Source organism: Jaculus jaculus, chromosome 1, assembly GCF_020740685.1.
Source record: "Jaculus jaculus isolate mJacJac1 chromosome 1, mJacJac1.mat.Y.cur, whole genome shotgun sequence".
NCBI classification, from domain to species: Eukaryota; Metazoa; Chordata; class Mammalia; order Rodentia; family Dipodidae; genus Jaculus; species Jaculus jaculus.
This window is the reverse complement of record NC_059102.1, coordinates 302,409,309-302,425,193: the sequence shown is the minus strand read 5'-3', so window position 1 is coordinate 302,425,193 and position 15,885 is coordinate 302,409,309. Positions and strand designations below refer to the sequence as shown.

The window sequence follows — 15,885 nt, the reverse complement described above, 5'->3', positions numbered from 1 at the left end:
GTCCAGACCCCTTTCCTTTCCTAGGCCATTAGAATTTGCCTTTTCTGGGCTTATTTAACTTAATCCAGTAAATGACCTGATTCTAATGGGAAAGTGAGTGAAAGGGAGTCAACATATTCTTTGAATTAATGCGATTCTCCTCCCAGGTACCTTATTTGCATTTTAATTGTGACTAGGGGATAATTCCTGTTCTAAGGTTGTTCAGGCCAACAGGGCCAGCCAGTGGAGGATGTGTTTTTTAATAGGAAGCTTTGGGAGGCTCTCAAATCACATCACATTTAGGCAGCCATCTAATCTTCCCTTGTGTATTATCACTCCTACTTTTAAATGCTGAATTACAATGGTGGGATCACTGGCATTATAGCATCTCTTACATGTTGTACTCATCAGTTCAGAGAAAGGCTTTAAAATTTAGGAAGCTTCTGGCTACTCGTGTTCTAAATGATGAGGCACCATGTAGAGGACAGACATTCAAATGGAAGGTGAAGGCATTGCTATCTCTGTGTGCCAGCTCTTCCCCTGCTTAAGCTTCGTTAGAACAGGGATGCATATAGCCCTGGTGAGCATAGAGCTGTCCCCTCTGCAGACTCTCCAGGTGGGCTTATAACTTTTGACTTCCACTGACATCATGTCTATAAACTTTTTATTTTTTGGGGGGTACGAAACTTCAGCAAGGCAGTAGAGTGTAAATTCAATCACTTGTTCCGAGTCTTGCAGGTTTTCTTATGAGCTCTACTTTTGAAATGTTGTTTATCTATGGGCAGATGACAGTGGAAGCATACATAGACACTGGTGCACTGGTTTTTAGGGGCTCTCCAATTATTGACAGCTGGTTTCATGTTCCTCCTGTATGGCTTCAGTCATTCTAGGCTGCTCAAGAGATGGGGCTACCTGCTGGAGGCACCTGGAAATGTGCCTGGGGCTCTCCAGCAGTACTTATGGGCTGGAGTCAGGGACACCATTTTCTTTTCTGTCTCCAAATGTTAGTGTTTCCTATGCTTCAAGAAGGATTTTTAAATGTTTTCTTTCTTTTTCTCTCTTTCATTCTTCTTTCTTTCAGAAAGAGAGAAAGGGGAGAGAGAGAGAGAGAGAAAGAGAGAGCATACCAGGGCCTCTAGCCACTACAAGCGAACTCCAGAAGCATGTGCCACCTTAGGCATCTGGCTTTACATGGATATTTGGGAAATGAACCTGGATCTTTTGACTTTTCAGGAAAGAGCTTTAACCACTAAGCAATCTGTCCAGCCCCTAAGAAGTATTTTTAAAGGCTAGCAGTTAAGAAAGAGAGAAAAAAAAAGTAATGGGTACATGGGCAAAAGGAGAAGCTAGACAGGATACATGTCACGCTTTACTTGCTGACCCCTATTTTCAGAGCAAAAGACATTCAGGGTCCAGACTCAGTCATGCCTAAATGTGTTTTGCAGGGGATGTGATGTTAATGGCTTTTCCTGGTCTGAGGGGATGGCTTCCTGGATCATCTTTCCTCTCTCACAAAATGTGGAAGAGGAGAGCGGGTCTCAGAACGTCATTTAGATGAGTGGTCCCACCTTGAGAATGGGTTCAGACCTTCTATGAGCTTGCCACAACTCCCACCCAACCACAGAGAAGAACTAGCTTCTCACCAAAGCCATTGCACTAGGCCCTCATTGCTTAACAGTATTTTCTCTTACAACAGAAAGGAAGTACAGGGCATCGAAGCATCATTGGCTCAACTATGTTTTTAATTTTCATTTTGGGAACAATATGTAGCCCAGGATAGCTTCTAACATATGATCCTCTTGCTTAGCTTCCTGTGCTCTGGAATTACAGGCATGTGCCATCATTGTCAATTTAACTTTCTCTTACTTAAGAAGATGAGCTTAATGAATGAGAATACTGTCTTAGCTTAGGTTTGGGTGAACTGAGCAAAGTTATTTTCTGATTCATGAGTATTCTCATTTTCTACACTCAGAACAGTAGGGTGCCGTCAGTTTCTTGAAGGTAGAACATCCATCTGTAGGGAACGGAAAATGTCCCATATAGGCTGAAACCTGCTCCTCCTATTTTCTTTTCGTTTCAAAAAATTTTTTTCTTTATTTTTCTTTATTTATTTGAGAGTGACAGACAGAGAGGAGGAGAGAGAGAGAGTGAGAGAGAGAGAGAAAGAGAGAGAGAGAGTGGGCACGCCAGGGCTTCCAGCCACTGCAAATGAACTCCAGATGTGTGCGCCCCTTGTGAATCTGGCTAATGTGGGTCCTGGGGAATCGAGCCTTGAACCAGGGTCCTTAGGCTTCACAGGCAAGCGCTTAACTGCTAAGCCATCTCTCCAGCCCTGCTCCTCCTATTTTCATTCTGGTGCCCAAGGCTAGGTAACCACAAACATATCTTCTTTGTTTTGTTTTTTGAGGTAGGGTCTCACTCTGGTCCAGGCTGACCTGGAATTCACTATGTCGTCTCAGGGTGGCCTCAAACTCACAGCAGTCCTCCTACCTCTGCCCCCCAGGTGCTGGGATTAAAGGCGTGTGCCACCACACCTGGCCACGAACATATCTTTAAGCAAGTCTCTGCCTGGATTCTTAGAAGACAAGCTCTGGAAAGCTATGTTCATTACAGGAAAAGTAGCCATAAGCCTGCAAGCTTCTGGCATCAGATTCTCCTGTCTTCACCCCTCCTTTCCCCAAAGGAGTGCTGGGGTTACAGGAGTCTGCCACAGTGTTTGGCTTTGTGTAGGTTCTGAAGAGCTGGACTCGGGTTCTCATGTTTACATGGCAAATGGGCAAAAGCTTTATCCACTGAGCCATCTCCCTGGCTCAGAACTTGCATTTCTAATAAGTTTTTGGGTGAAGTAATGATGCAAGTCTGAGAGCTCCTCTGGGAAAACCACTGTTGCAGGCTGTCAGAGACAGCCTGCTCTTACCAGCAAGAATGAAGCTCTCTGAGGAATGAAGGAGCCCCAGGTGAATTTATGGTCTTAGAATCTGAGGACCATGAATTGAGTCTTGGTTGGCTTATTTGCAGACTGTGGGACCTTAACAAGTCCCTAGAGTCTAACCCTGTGAGGTTATTTCCGCATGGGAACAAAAGCTGCCCTGCCTATCTTACAGGCCTGAAGAGTCAGGTAAGATATGTGTGTAGATGATCCATAAACTCAGGGGTTGCAGGAGTGGAACTTGATTAGGCTCGTGACTGATGTGTAATCTTATTGCCTTTTATGAGCTGAAAAAGAAAGAGAGTAAATTTATTAAAGAATGACAACTGTGATAGGGAAATAGGTTCACTACAAGGAACATAATTAAAGCAGATCCCAGACATGATGTAATGAAGCACTAACTTGTACACATGTCCCTAGATGGCTCTAGAAGCTCAGGTATAAATGGAGAGGGGGCACCTGCAGCAAGATCAATGACAGTCTTCCTTAGGAGTAGAGGAGGCTTTAAGGTATGGGTAAGATTTGACCAGTGAATGCCAATGAGACACCCCATGGCAGGTGCACCTGCTTCTTCCGCTAGTGGCAACAGTGGTATTGGACACTGCATAGAGGGGCAGCCATGCTACACACTTGCACAGCAAACCTGGACAATGGACCTCTCTGCTCAGAAATAGGATGTTAGGCTTGAGAGAGTGAGAAGAGGGGTTTGGACGGGAAGGGGCTGGCAGATGAAGAGTCTGAGAGGCTGTTAGGTGGGCACTGGTCTACAGAGACAAGAAAAGGCCTGGCCTTATAGCCATGTAGAGGCGAGGAGGGTAGTCTGAGAACCAACGGTTAGATCAAGGGCATGAAAGGCTTGTCAAATATGATTCACACCAGGGTGGCAGGGAGAAGGGGGCTCCATAGCAAAGACGGGCGGACAGAAAATGGCTATTGGTAGCCAGACACTTGACTTTCCGGGTGTGGTGGAGCACGTCTTTAATCCCAGCACTCAGGAGGCCAAGATAGGAGGATCACTGTAAGTTTGAGGCCAGCCTGAGACTACATAGTGAATTTCAGGTTAGGCTGTGCTATAGTGAGATCCTGCCTCAAAAACTCAAAAAAAAAAAAAAAAAAAAAAAAAAAAAAACCAAAAACCCCTTAACAATAGTTTTAAAAGATTACTGTATGGATCTTCCAAAACAAGATAGCAAAAATGCTGTCAGGGGACTGGAGAGATGACTTAGCAGTTAAGGTACTTAACCTGGGTTTGATTCCCCAGTACCCACGTAAAAGACAGATGCGCAAAGAAGCACATACATCTGGAGTTTGTTTACAGTGGCTAGAGGTCTTTGTGTGTGCCCCCCACCCTCTGCTTGCAAATGACTAAATATTTTCTGGGTGTGGTTGCACACTCCTTTAATCCCAGCACTCAGGAGGTTGAAGTAGGAGGATTGATGTGAATTTGAGGCCAGCCTAGAACTACAGAATAAGTTCCTGGTCAGCCTGGTCTAGAGTGAGATCCTACCTCAAAAAAAAGTCGGGGCTGGAGAGATGGCTTAGTGGTTAAGGCGATTGTCTAAAAAGCCAAAGGATCCTGGTTTGATTCCCCAGGACCCACATAAGCTAGATGCACAAGGGGGGCACATGCATCTGGAGTTTGTTTGCAGTGGCTGGAGGCCCTGGCGTGCTCATTCCCCCCTCCGCCTCTTTGTCTCTCTCAAATAATAAATTATAAATAAATAAATAAATAAATAAATAAATAAATAAATAAGATGCGTGCCACCATGCCTGGCATCCAATCTTTAAAAGAAAGAAAAAGAAAAAGAAAAAAATCCAAGAAAAAGAAAAACTTGCTGTAAGGACTGCTGGAGAAACAGGCCTGGTATATAGGTGATGGATTAGGAAAGAGAACCTACTCATCTATATCATTCTCTCATTTTGGTCATTTTGAAAGAGTGATGACCTCCTGTGACATGGCTGACTAAATCCCTGGTGGTGTTCTTGGGGGGTTCGGTCATGTGATTGTGCATGCTGTGTATGCATGCATACATGCCTGCATATTAGTATGTGTATGTGGACCTATGAAGGCCAGTTCTTCAAGTATGGCATCCACCTCTTTTTGAGACAGGACCTTTCATTGGCCTGGAGCTCATCAGTTAGACTAGATTGGCTGGCCAGTGAGCTCTAAGAATTCACCTTTCTCTGGCTCTCTTGGACTGGGATTATAGGTATGTGACACACTCAGCATTTGCTGGGATCAAACTCAGGGTCTCATGCTTGAGGGGCAAGTATTTTACTGACTCAATTCTCTCCCCGTTTCTCCTTGGTATTTTCATACCTAGATGTTTCCTGCTGGGCCCTCTTTCCTATGTTTCTTATCTCTCTTTCTATCTGTTCTGTAGGGGATGCTCTGACTTACCACAATGGATGGAAATTCACAACTTTTGATAGAGATAATGACATTGCCCTCAGCAACTGTGCTCTGACTCATCATGGTGGCTGGTGGTATAAAAACTGCCACTTGGCCAACCCTAATGGCAAATATGGGGAGACCAAGCACAGTGAGGTAAGTGATAGGTGAATATGTTTTTTGTCACAGGCTTTGTACACCTTCTCTTTATGGTCTCGAGGTCATGATCACCCTGTATAGAGGCAGTGATCCCTGCCTGCTGTACATTCCAGCACTACACACTGGTTCTGTTGCATGCAGTGATCAGCTCAGCCTACCACTTGCTGTATAATGACCAATGATGTGGTCATATGCCATCTGTTTTTTTTTTTTTTTTTCAAGGTAGGCTCTCACTCTAGCCCAGACTGACCTGGGATTCACTATGTAGTCTCAGGGTGGCCTTGAACTCATGGTGATCCTCCTACCTCTGCCTCCCAAGTGCTGGGATTAAAGGTGTGGCCACCACGCCCAGCTTGGCTTTTTTTTATTTATTTATGTTTTAGTTTTCTTGAGACAGGGTCTCATGTAGTCCAGGCTGACTTTGAACTTGCTATGTAGCTAGGGATAACCTTGAACTCCTGCCTCTATCTTTCAAGTGTTGGGATTATAGGCCTATGTCACCACGCCCAGCTCATTTTATTTATTTATTTATTTATTTATTTATTTATTTATTTATTTATTTATTCATTTATTTTTCCAGGCTGTTTCTTACTCTAGCCCAGACTGGAACTCATTCTGTAGCCCCATTGTGGCCTTGAGCTCCTACTTCTGTCCCAGGGGTGCTAGGATTAAAGGCATGGGCTGCTTTACCCAACTATTTGTTTGTTTGTTTGTTTATTTTTGAGACAGAATCTTTCAATACAGCCCAAGCTGGCCTGGAAGCCTGATCTTTCTACTGTAGCCTCCTAAATGCTGGGTTTACAGCTGTGTACCACCACACCTGCTTATCATTTAACTTTTTAAATTCATATATAAACACTGTCTTACTCAGGCTGGTATAACAAACTACCACAAGTTGGATGTTGTGAACCACAGATATGTTATTTCTCCAAGGAGGCTGGTGAGTCCAAGATAAGGATTCGGTTCTTGGTGGGACCTTGTTCCCTAGCTATATCTGAGAGAGAGATGGGGGTGGGGGAGAGAAACAGAAGGAAGAGAGAGGACAGAACAGAAAGAGATTCTGGCCTTTCTCTTGTGACATTAATCTCATTATGGAGTCTCTACCCTCATGATGGTCTCATCTGAACAAATTAGCTTCCAAAGGCTACCTCTGACTATCACCACATTGGGAGATGGAATTTTAACCTATAACACAAGCATTCAGTCCATAACAAGACATTTCATCCTCCTTTCTAATTGTCTCCTCCACCAAACCAGAGCCATTTCTCATAATCACCAGGAAAACAGTCATCCATGTTAGGGCAGACCCATCCTTGGATACACTTTACCCAAAGCCACTGAGAGTCTGCTTAGAGTATCACGCCAGGCCTATTCTCCACCAGCACAGGGGCGGGCTGAGCACCTTTGGGGCACCTGTGTCCTCCAAGCTCTGAAGTTTTCCTATGGGTAACTTCTCTAACCTTCATGACCCCTGTCTATCACCTTGACTCTGTCACAAGGTGGCATCTCCTACCTGCTTCCTCATAGCTTCCTGGAAACTGTATGTCTGCTCCTACTCACCACAAATCCTGTGTGCTCCATTAGTTCATCCTAGGTCTTGACACTAGTTCTCACAAGGCCGCCTTTCCCCAGAACGCACCCATACCAATATTACTGGATATATTAGTGCTTCTAACGTCTAGGGTCATTTTTATTACTTTGGTCCAAACCAGGCTGCCAGGACTCACAATCTTTTTGTGATTTTTTTTTTTCAAAGGGAAGAAGAGATTTGCCCTTAGGGAGGCTGGGGAGGGTGGGCCCATGAATCACTGTGGCAGCATGTGGGCCATCTGAGGGAAGCCTGTGATCAGAGATCAAATATTTGAAATGAGCAGCCAGCACATCCTAAGCCATCCCTATGTTTGCTAATAAAAGACATTTATCTGGTTAATGTGCTTTTCGCAGTCTGCAAGGCATTTAGTTTCTTGTTTATTATTTACCTCACAAATTAAAATATATAAAATTGGTCACTTGGGCTCTTTATTGGCCAGGTTGCAAGGTTATTAAGTGAATTACATATTACTGTGCTCACCAGTCAAAAGACATAAAATGAAATTTAGTTTTCAGTAGGCTATTTGTTACCCCAGAGCTAATATCTAAACAGTCTAAATTGAAAATGATTTTACACAATTGGCCAATTAAATTATGTTTATTTTTGCCTTTAATTTTTTTTTTTTTCAGAAAGGAACAGAGTGAGAGCCGATTTGGCTGATTGCTGGCCAGGCCGAACCCCCTGCCACGCCCAGCCCTTACCTTTGTGCGCAGGCCTCACCTACATCTTGGGCTCAAAGCCTGGTCTTCCCACCTCTGGTTGGTCCTCTCTGCCTGTTTAACCACAGTTTTCCAGTAGAGGGCGCTAGCTTTTTCGCTCTGGCCTTCACCTCTGGATTCTAACCCATTATTACACTTCCCCTCTCTAGCAGAGAGCAAGTGGCTTCATTCTCAATGAAGGATTCCCTTGTGCAGGAAACTGCCTTCCCAAGAGCCTCTTGCTGATGCTGGTTTGTTTTCCTAGGGAGTAAACTGGGAGCCGTGGAAAGGACATGAATTCTCCATTCCTTATGTGGAACTGAAAATCCGTCCCTTTGGCTACAGCAGAGACCGTTTCTCTGGCAGAAAGAAGAGGTCTGTGGAAGGCAAGGCTAGAGTGTTCTGAAGGCTCATCGGGGCCATCTTTGCAGAAGACAGGACCAGCTGTGGTTGGGGCTATATAAGCTTGGGAAAGGGTGGGTGGTGGTGGCTGGGGACCTGGAGGTTAAAGGATGCTCATAGCCAATAGCATCTTAAATGGCTGGTCAACCCACAGAACAAACGATAGCACCTGCTTCAACTCCTTCCGTGCCACCTGTATCTTTGCCTGTCCTCTGGGAGGCCTGAAAGGCATCAATGTCAACGTTGCATAGTATGTATGGATGGGACAGACAGTGCTAAGATGACAAGGTTTTCCAGTATGTTTTTGGTATCAGATGTATTGGATTAGGACAAAAGGAGAAATTATTCACCCAGTACCTCAGTAATTGGAAATGTCTAGAAATTGCTAGAAGTAACAGCACACACACATACACACACAGTCACACACCCTGTAAATCTTTTTAAAAGAAGAACCAAAGAGATGTCCCAGTCCCTGGGGCTCAGGGCTAAGGCAGACGACCTGATGCTTGTTGCTTTCTGCTCTCCTTGGGTTTTGAGGAAAAAGTGTGAACCTTACTCCCGTTAAATGGCTGGTGTTATGAAGAAGAATACGAGAGTAAAAGGGGACAAAGATGTATTCACATTTAGCTAAGTTTTGACTAGTCTCCAGCGAGCTGGAAACCAAAGCTCCCATTTTATTGCTATTTTTAACTGCCCCCTTTCTGGCTATTTGCATAATCACTCACATGGACCTGCATATGCTGTAAATAAATCCTTACTCATTTCAACTTTAAATAATCTAATTTTTGTAACAACTGGTTCCACCCAGGCTCTCTCTTATGACTCCTCTCCAAGCCCACCTCTCCCCAGCTTCCCTGCACCCTCACTGCTGGGCCCTTGGGTTCCCCAGGGACAGTGCAGCACTGTGAGCCTTCCTGTTTGGACTTTTAGCCAGTCTCATCTTTCTTGCCTGTTTGCTATCAGTGGGGAAGATTTTCTCTAGTCAAGTCAGTGACCATTGAAGTAACTTAAATTCCTATTCAAGAAAAAATAAATACACCACTTGCTTAAAAAAAAAAAAAACTACCTTGTGTGTTTTTTTTTTTTTTATTTCCCTCCACTGAAGTGCACTTGAAATTCTAAAGTTAACCAAAGTACAAGTGAAGGTACAATTTGTGTATCATAGTGAATTTGGTCGCCTGTGTGATGGCAAATAATACTATTTGAAATGCAGAAGTGTGTAGTGGGAAGAAAGGCAAACGTTCGACATTGCAGCTCCCGGTCAGGACTGGGGTGTGCAGGGCTGCCTAGCTTTCTCAGGTTTTATCATGTGCGTAAAGGCCACACCGTACGCCCGAAACTGCTTCTGCCAACCTTTCAGGTTTACAGTGTCACCCAGCAAACACACAGTAGTGCCACAGCAACTGCTAGATGTGATCATGTGTGGTGTGAATGGAGCACACTTTCAGTGGTGGGAATAATCATTAGCAAATGTGCTTGCACGTTGTTCATTGATTCAAGAATCTATTAGGTGTTGGCCAGCTCTGTATCAGGCAGTATGCTGGATGCTGGGGAAACAGATGAGCGAGCCAGACTGAGTCTTTGTACTAATGGGTAGTGACAAATAATAATAACAATAATAACAGTAACAAATGCTGTCATTGATGCCTTCACTTTTTCATTCAACAAGTATTGATTAAATACAATCATGTGCCAGGTTCTCCTCTAAGCGCCACACCTTCTAAGTAAACAAAACGTTCACTTATATTTCAGCTACATATTCTAGTGATTTTCTTTTCGAGAAGAAGACTAACAATAAACGGGTAATGCCTATATTCTAGTGGTGGAGACTGACAGTAAATAATAAATTATGTTTATAGTCTAGCATTAGAGACTGACAATGAACAACATATATGTGTGTAAATTCAAGAGGCGATCATTGCTGCAGGGGCGGGATGGAGACTTTCCTGACGGGAGATATTTTCAGACATGCAGATTCTCTGAGTCTGATCCAGCCCTGTCCAGGCCTGTGCCTGAGCCAACTTCCTCATCTGTCTTAAAGATCGCTCTATACAGCCTTCTGCTTCCAAGTGCTTGTGTACGTCTGTGAATCCGAGTCCTTGAGCTCATCCTGGTAGAGATAGGCCAAGCTTTTAGATCAAGGAATGGCCTGTATGGCAAAGTAGATTTAATTCCACGGACTGACCCACACCAGAGATGGCAGGCATATGGTGGCAAGACTCTCCTTTGAACAGGTTTCTTGAATTTGCTGGGTACTCTCCCCAGAAGTTCTTGTTCTGACTCGGTAAGATGCTTCTGGATCAGTGTCCTCTCTGAGTATCTCCGCTGTGGGGCCACTAATGGCCCAGTGATTGAAGACTGCTCACACCAGGCTCAGTGCCTCAGGGTTTCTCCACTGATGACCTCTAAGGGACCTGGCAGAGATGCCAGAGTATTTCTTCCTGGCAAACAGGACCTCTGCTGACATAAACAGGAGGGGGGCAAGGGAGAAGAAGTCCTCAGCTGACCTTCACAGTTCTTCTGTGAATAGGAAAGGAAGTCTTAGAAATTAATTTTCGAGGGTAGGTATCTAAATGGAAAACATCCCAGCCCGGAACCTTCCCATGCCTCCTTACCTCAACATGACTGGCCCAGAAGTTCCCATTCCAGTAGTTGAATATGGGCCCATGGAATGGGTTTCCTGGATGGACCTTCAGAAATCTTTAGAAAGGTTCAAACACTTCCTAGAGCCAGGTTACGAGCCATCAAGGTTCTGAAGCTCATAAGAAACAACTCCTGTCCCTTAGGACAGACCAAAGTGAACAGAAACTTAGGTTGTGGGACTAAACTAGAAGCCAGGCACAGGGGAGGGGGCAGAACATAAGCCACTAGAGTGTGGTGAATCGTTGAGGGCAGTGACTAATCCCACCAGAGGTCATGGAGGGAGAAAGCTTCTTTGTGGGGACCTGGTGACCTAAGTTTCGGAGGACAGTCTGAGTTGGCTAGGGGAGGGAGCAGCCTGTAGGGCAGTGTGTCAGAGGCAGGGGAGGGGGTTTCTCTCAATGGGTGAGGAGAGCCTGGTGAGTCAGTGGGAGAGGTAGGCTGGGATTCCTTTTTGTCATTCCAGGATGTGGCTCTCAGCTCACACCATCCTTCACAGTCAGTGTGAGCTTTGATATGTACTCTTTTGTGCATGGCTCCTCTAGAGACTCCACTTCAGTAGGTCTCAGGGTGACTCCTGTGCCCCTGAGCTTCTCAAAGCTCCCTGGGGGATTCTAACATGGGCCCAGGGGTGAGAGCCACTGCTCACGTGAAAGCATCTGGACAGTGGGAAGCTCATAGAGGCTTTTAAACCTACGAGTGCCATGGACAGGCTTATGTTTTGAAAATATTAATTTGATGACAGGATAAAGAATGCAGGACAATAGGATTAAAAAAATTGTTTTATAACTGACATGTAATACTTGCACATATTTATGGGATAGAAGGTGACATTTCAATATGTGTACATAATGTGCTCAGATCAGGGCAACTGGCATATCCATCACTTCAGACATTTATCATGTCTTTGTGTTGGAAACTCACAAAATTCTCCAGTACTACTAAGTACTACATTAAAATGTGCAATTAATCCTTGTCAACCGTGGTCATCCTACTGTGATACGGAACTTTGGAATCGACTCCTCCTAACCAGCTCTACCTTCTCCACATTAATTATCCCCTGGGGGTGGAGGTGGGAAAGGACCTGCTCAAAGTGACTGTAAGAGTTCAGGCGAGAGGTCATGACTTGGCCTGGGGTGGAAAAGGTGGGAAAGGGAGAGAGCACAGATGAAAGAGGCCCTCGGGAAGAAGAGTCAGCCAAGAAGGTGGGCGGCTGGCTGTGCATGGCAGAACCTGGAGGCAGCGGCTTCCTCTGGGAATGGGACTCAATCTGCTTGCCAAGTGAGGTCAAGAGCTGTGGGATAACTTAGAATTCTCAGGGGTTCGAGGATTATAAAAACTAGAATATGCTGCAGGAACAAGATAGAAAGAGACTCAAAGAGTTAAGATCAAGGAAGAAAACCAAGCAAGTGAAGGGGGTGTGTAAAATAAGAACATGCGGACAGGAAGGCAGGCAAATGAAGGGACGGCAACAAAAGGAGAAACAGAAAATGGTGAAAAAGCTCATGGTGACATTTAGTCAGTTACTAGCAGAGGTCCTCCATGAATGCAAGTGGTTACTTTAAGCCTTCTCCAGGGCAGTGAAGAGGATCAAGAGGGAGGTTGGTGTGGTTGGGACCTGTAGACCAGTGCAGGAGCCACGCTATACTCATGCTTGCCAGAAGATGGCAGTGTTGTCATACCAAGAGCTCACAAACAAAACTTTCTTCTCCATGAAGGGGATTTCACAGGGTAGTGTAGGGTGGGGAGCCCTAACTTTCTTCCTTCTTGGGTAACATGGGAGGCTTGCACACTGGGTAGTAGCTCAGCATCCAGCCCGCACTTAGAAGTTGCAGGCAGCGTTCCTGAATTTATGCGCAAACAGGTAATCAGGCACTATTTGGAAGACTGCTGACACCCGCACTCTAGGCTCAGATCAGAGCAGTAAAAGATTTTCAAGTTCTTCCCAAAGTTCTCCTTTCAGGCTCGTGTTTCTGTGGGGAAATGCTTTGCATTCTCATTCAATGTTACATGAGGAAGTTAGGTTTCCACGGGAGCCCATAAAAACATTCATTCTATGAAAAATAAATTGTAATTATGAATAAAATAAGGAAATACAGCGAGAGTGGTTTTTTTTGTGTGTGTGTGAGGAAAGAGAACTAGGTTTAATTAGAGGAAGGTCCAGGCAACATACAGTGCTTGTTGTAGAACATATGAAGACATTGGGACACAGTCTTGTGGCTAGCTCCTGAGTGCATGGAAGGAAGAGCTCTTGGAAAGCCCTCAGACTTTGAGAGGCCTGCATGAGGGTGATGATCTCCATTGCAAACCTGGGCACACCACCCTCTTCCTGGGCTCCACTGTGTGCACTCATAAGGTGTGAATCCAGTGAGGTTGCGATACATAATTCTGGGTGCAGGATGGGGTAAAGTCCTAGAAAGATCCCAGCCCTGTGAATCCCAACTTATGAGTCTTTATTAGAATTAGCAAAGAATGGAATAAAATAGCTTCCAAGAAGGATAAATTGTGAATTATGAGGTTAGTTACGAGGTTTAGGGAGAATTAAGATCCAGGGGGAAGGCTGGCTAAAAGAAGAGTTCTCTTCCTTCCTGAGCTGGAAAAGGGGAGGGGAGGTGCAGAGAATCTCCTTCACAGAGAAATTTCCCCTGAAAAAAGCCTCTTGAGGACTGAAGAGATGGTTCAGTGGTTAAGGCACTTCCCTGCAAAACCTAGGATCCCCAGTGCCCATATAAAGCCAGATGCACAGAGTAGTGCATGCATCTGGAGTTTATCTGCAGTGGCTGGAGGCCCTGGTGTGTTCACTCTCTCTCTCTCTCCGGTTAAGGCACTTGCCTGCAAAGTCAAAGGACTCAGGTTCGACTCCCCAGGACCCATGTAAGCCAGATGCACAAGGTGGCACATGCATCTGGAATTTGTTTACAGTGGCTGGAGGCCCTGGTGTTCTCTCTCTCTCAAATAAATAGATAAAATAAAATAAATAAAAACTTATCAACAAAACAATTTTTTTCTTTTTTTTGAGGCAAGCCCAACAGACTAGCCTTTTTAAAAATGAGACAGACAGATAGATAGATAGATAGATAGATAGATAGATAGATAATGAATATTGGTGGGCCAAGGCCTCCAGCCACTGTACACTCTGGACGTGTGCGGCACCTTGTGACCTTGCATTCTTGTATCATCTTACATGGGATCTGAAGAATCTAACATGGGTCCTTAGGCTTGGCAGACAAGTGCCTTAACCACTAAGCCATCTCTCCATCCCAATAAAAAATTTTTTTAAAGCCTTTGGAGAAGACACACACACACACACACACACACACACACACACACACACACAAGGTAATACATGAGAGCCCAAACCAAAAGATCCCATTATGTTCACATTCACATAGGAGGTCAGAAAAGACTAAAGAGAAAGTAAAGGACCCAAAGCTTAAGTAGAGACCACCCAAGTGGTAAACCATGAAAACATCTAGAAACAAAATACAAGTAGAGAGCAAGCAGGAAGCTACCCAGGCAAAAGGAACTTCGCTTCCCCAGTCAGGCCGAGGAGGAGGAGAGAGACCTGCACACTTGCGTGCTGGAGACCCACAGGACGAAGGGAGCCAAGGTGAAACAGAAGACACGCATGCACACACGCACGCACACGTGTGCTTAGGCTCCTTTATACTGATCGAGCATCCAGTTAGGATGGGCCTCAGTATTAGACTCAGGTATGTAAGGGAGAGAACTGATTGGCTGGGAGACTCAAGAAGCTGACCCAGGAGGGGCCAGCCCACTCAGGAGTGCTAGACTGAGGAAGAAGCCGCTGCTGGGGAGTGTTGCTTGCAGCCATCTTGGATGAGACTGGATCAGACGAGGGTTCTGTAAGGGCAAGCAAGGTGCTGTCCTCGTTTTCCTTGGGCTTTTTTCCCTGGCTATTAAAAAGAAAAAAAAAAAAAAAGCTATTTTTCTCCTGTCCTCCAATAATGAAAGTGCTCTTTATGTATTACAAAGCCCTATGGAGTGATAAGAGACTGAGTTTGAATCTTAAGACTTGGTTTTCTTTTGCTTCCCTTTTCCCATAATAAAGGTGTATCTTTAACTAGTTCTTGGGTTTATTTTCTAAGAATAGTTAACAGGGTTCAAAGAGATAGCTTAGTGGTTAAGGAGCTTGTCTATGAAGCCTAAGGACCCAGATGGATTCCCCAGGACCCATGTAAGCCAGATGCACAAGGTGGTGCATGTATCTGGAATGCGTTTGCAGTGGCTGGAGGCCCTGCTGTGCCTGTATCTGTCTTTCATTTGCTTCTTTCTCTCAAGTAAGTAAATAAACAAACAAATAAATAAAATATTTTAAAAGGAATCATTAACAGGATTATTATGGTTCACAAACAGAAAAGAAAGGTTACTAAGAGTCGAGGGGAAACTGTCTCATTCACTCTGATTGCACCACCATCTGACTCTATGGACTGTTTAGTATTTTCTTCTTGCACTTTCCCCTTTTGATTTCTAGGGCATAACTTGTGATTTTCCTTCTAATCTCATTAACAACACCTGACATGAGCACTTTCCATAAGCCAGCAGGCCCCATGATAAATGATTTATGTATATTATTTCATTTAATCTTCTCTGTGAAATAGGGGCTCTCATTACCTTTACTTTACAGATAAGTCTCAGCGGTGAGACTAAGCCATAGGCTTACATTATTTGACCATTGAGAACTGGCATTTGAATCTGGATCTATACTGCCTTAGTGCTGGGTCCTATCCCACAGGACCTATAGGCTCTGGAGAGCCCAGATGGCTTCCAAAATGGTACGCCTCATGCCACTGTGCAAGCAGCTTCCTTTCTCAGGTTCCTCCCTGCAACTCTGCCAGACTGTTCTGATGTCCTGATGCAATGAACATGCCATATTGCAGTGGTCTGCTGCCCACTCCCCAGCTGGGCTGTGAGATCTTCTCAGGACAAATTCATATCCCTGGCTCCGAGTAGGCTTGGCACATGGTAAACAGTCAAAACAGCACATGGAATAAACAGCCTCAAGATGGGGCTACATGAGGCCAGGGAGATGGCTCAGTGGATAGAGTCCTGTCATGCAAGCATGAGGTTCAGA

General features: G+C 44.8%; 1 protein-coding gene across 3 annotated transcripts in view; it reads left to right on the top strand.

The window, feature by feature from the left end:
* Tnn (tenascin N) overlaps positions 1 to 8,917 on the top strand; it is a 79,703-nt gene extending 70,786 nt beyond the window's left edge. For all 3 annotated transcript variants that reach the window (XM_045153022.1, XM_045153011.1, XM_045153002.1), the window contains 2 exons: positions 5,293 to 5,456; positions 8,014 to 8,917. In XM_045153022.1, coding sequence (XP_045008957.1) covers positions 5,293 to 5,456; positions 8,014 to 8,154 — 305 coding nt within the window. In that variant the 3' untranslated portion in view covers positions 8,155 to 8,917. The remainder of the gene's footprint in view (positions 1 to 5,292; positions 5,457 to 8,013) is intronic.
* Positions 8,918 to 15,885: the final 6,968 nt, after the last annotated feature.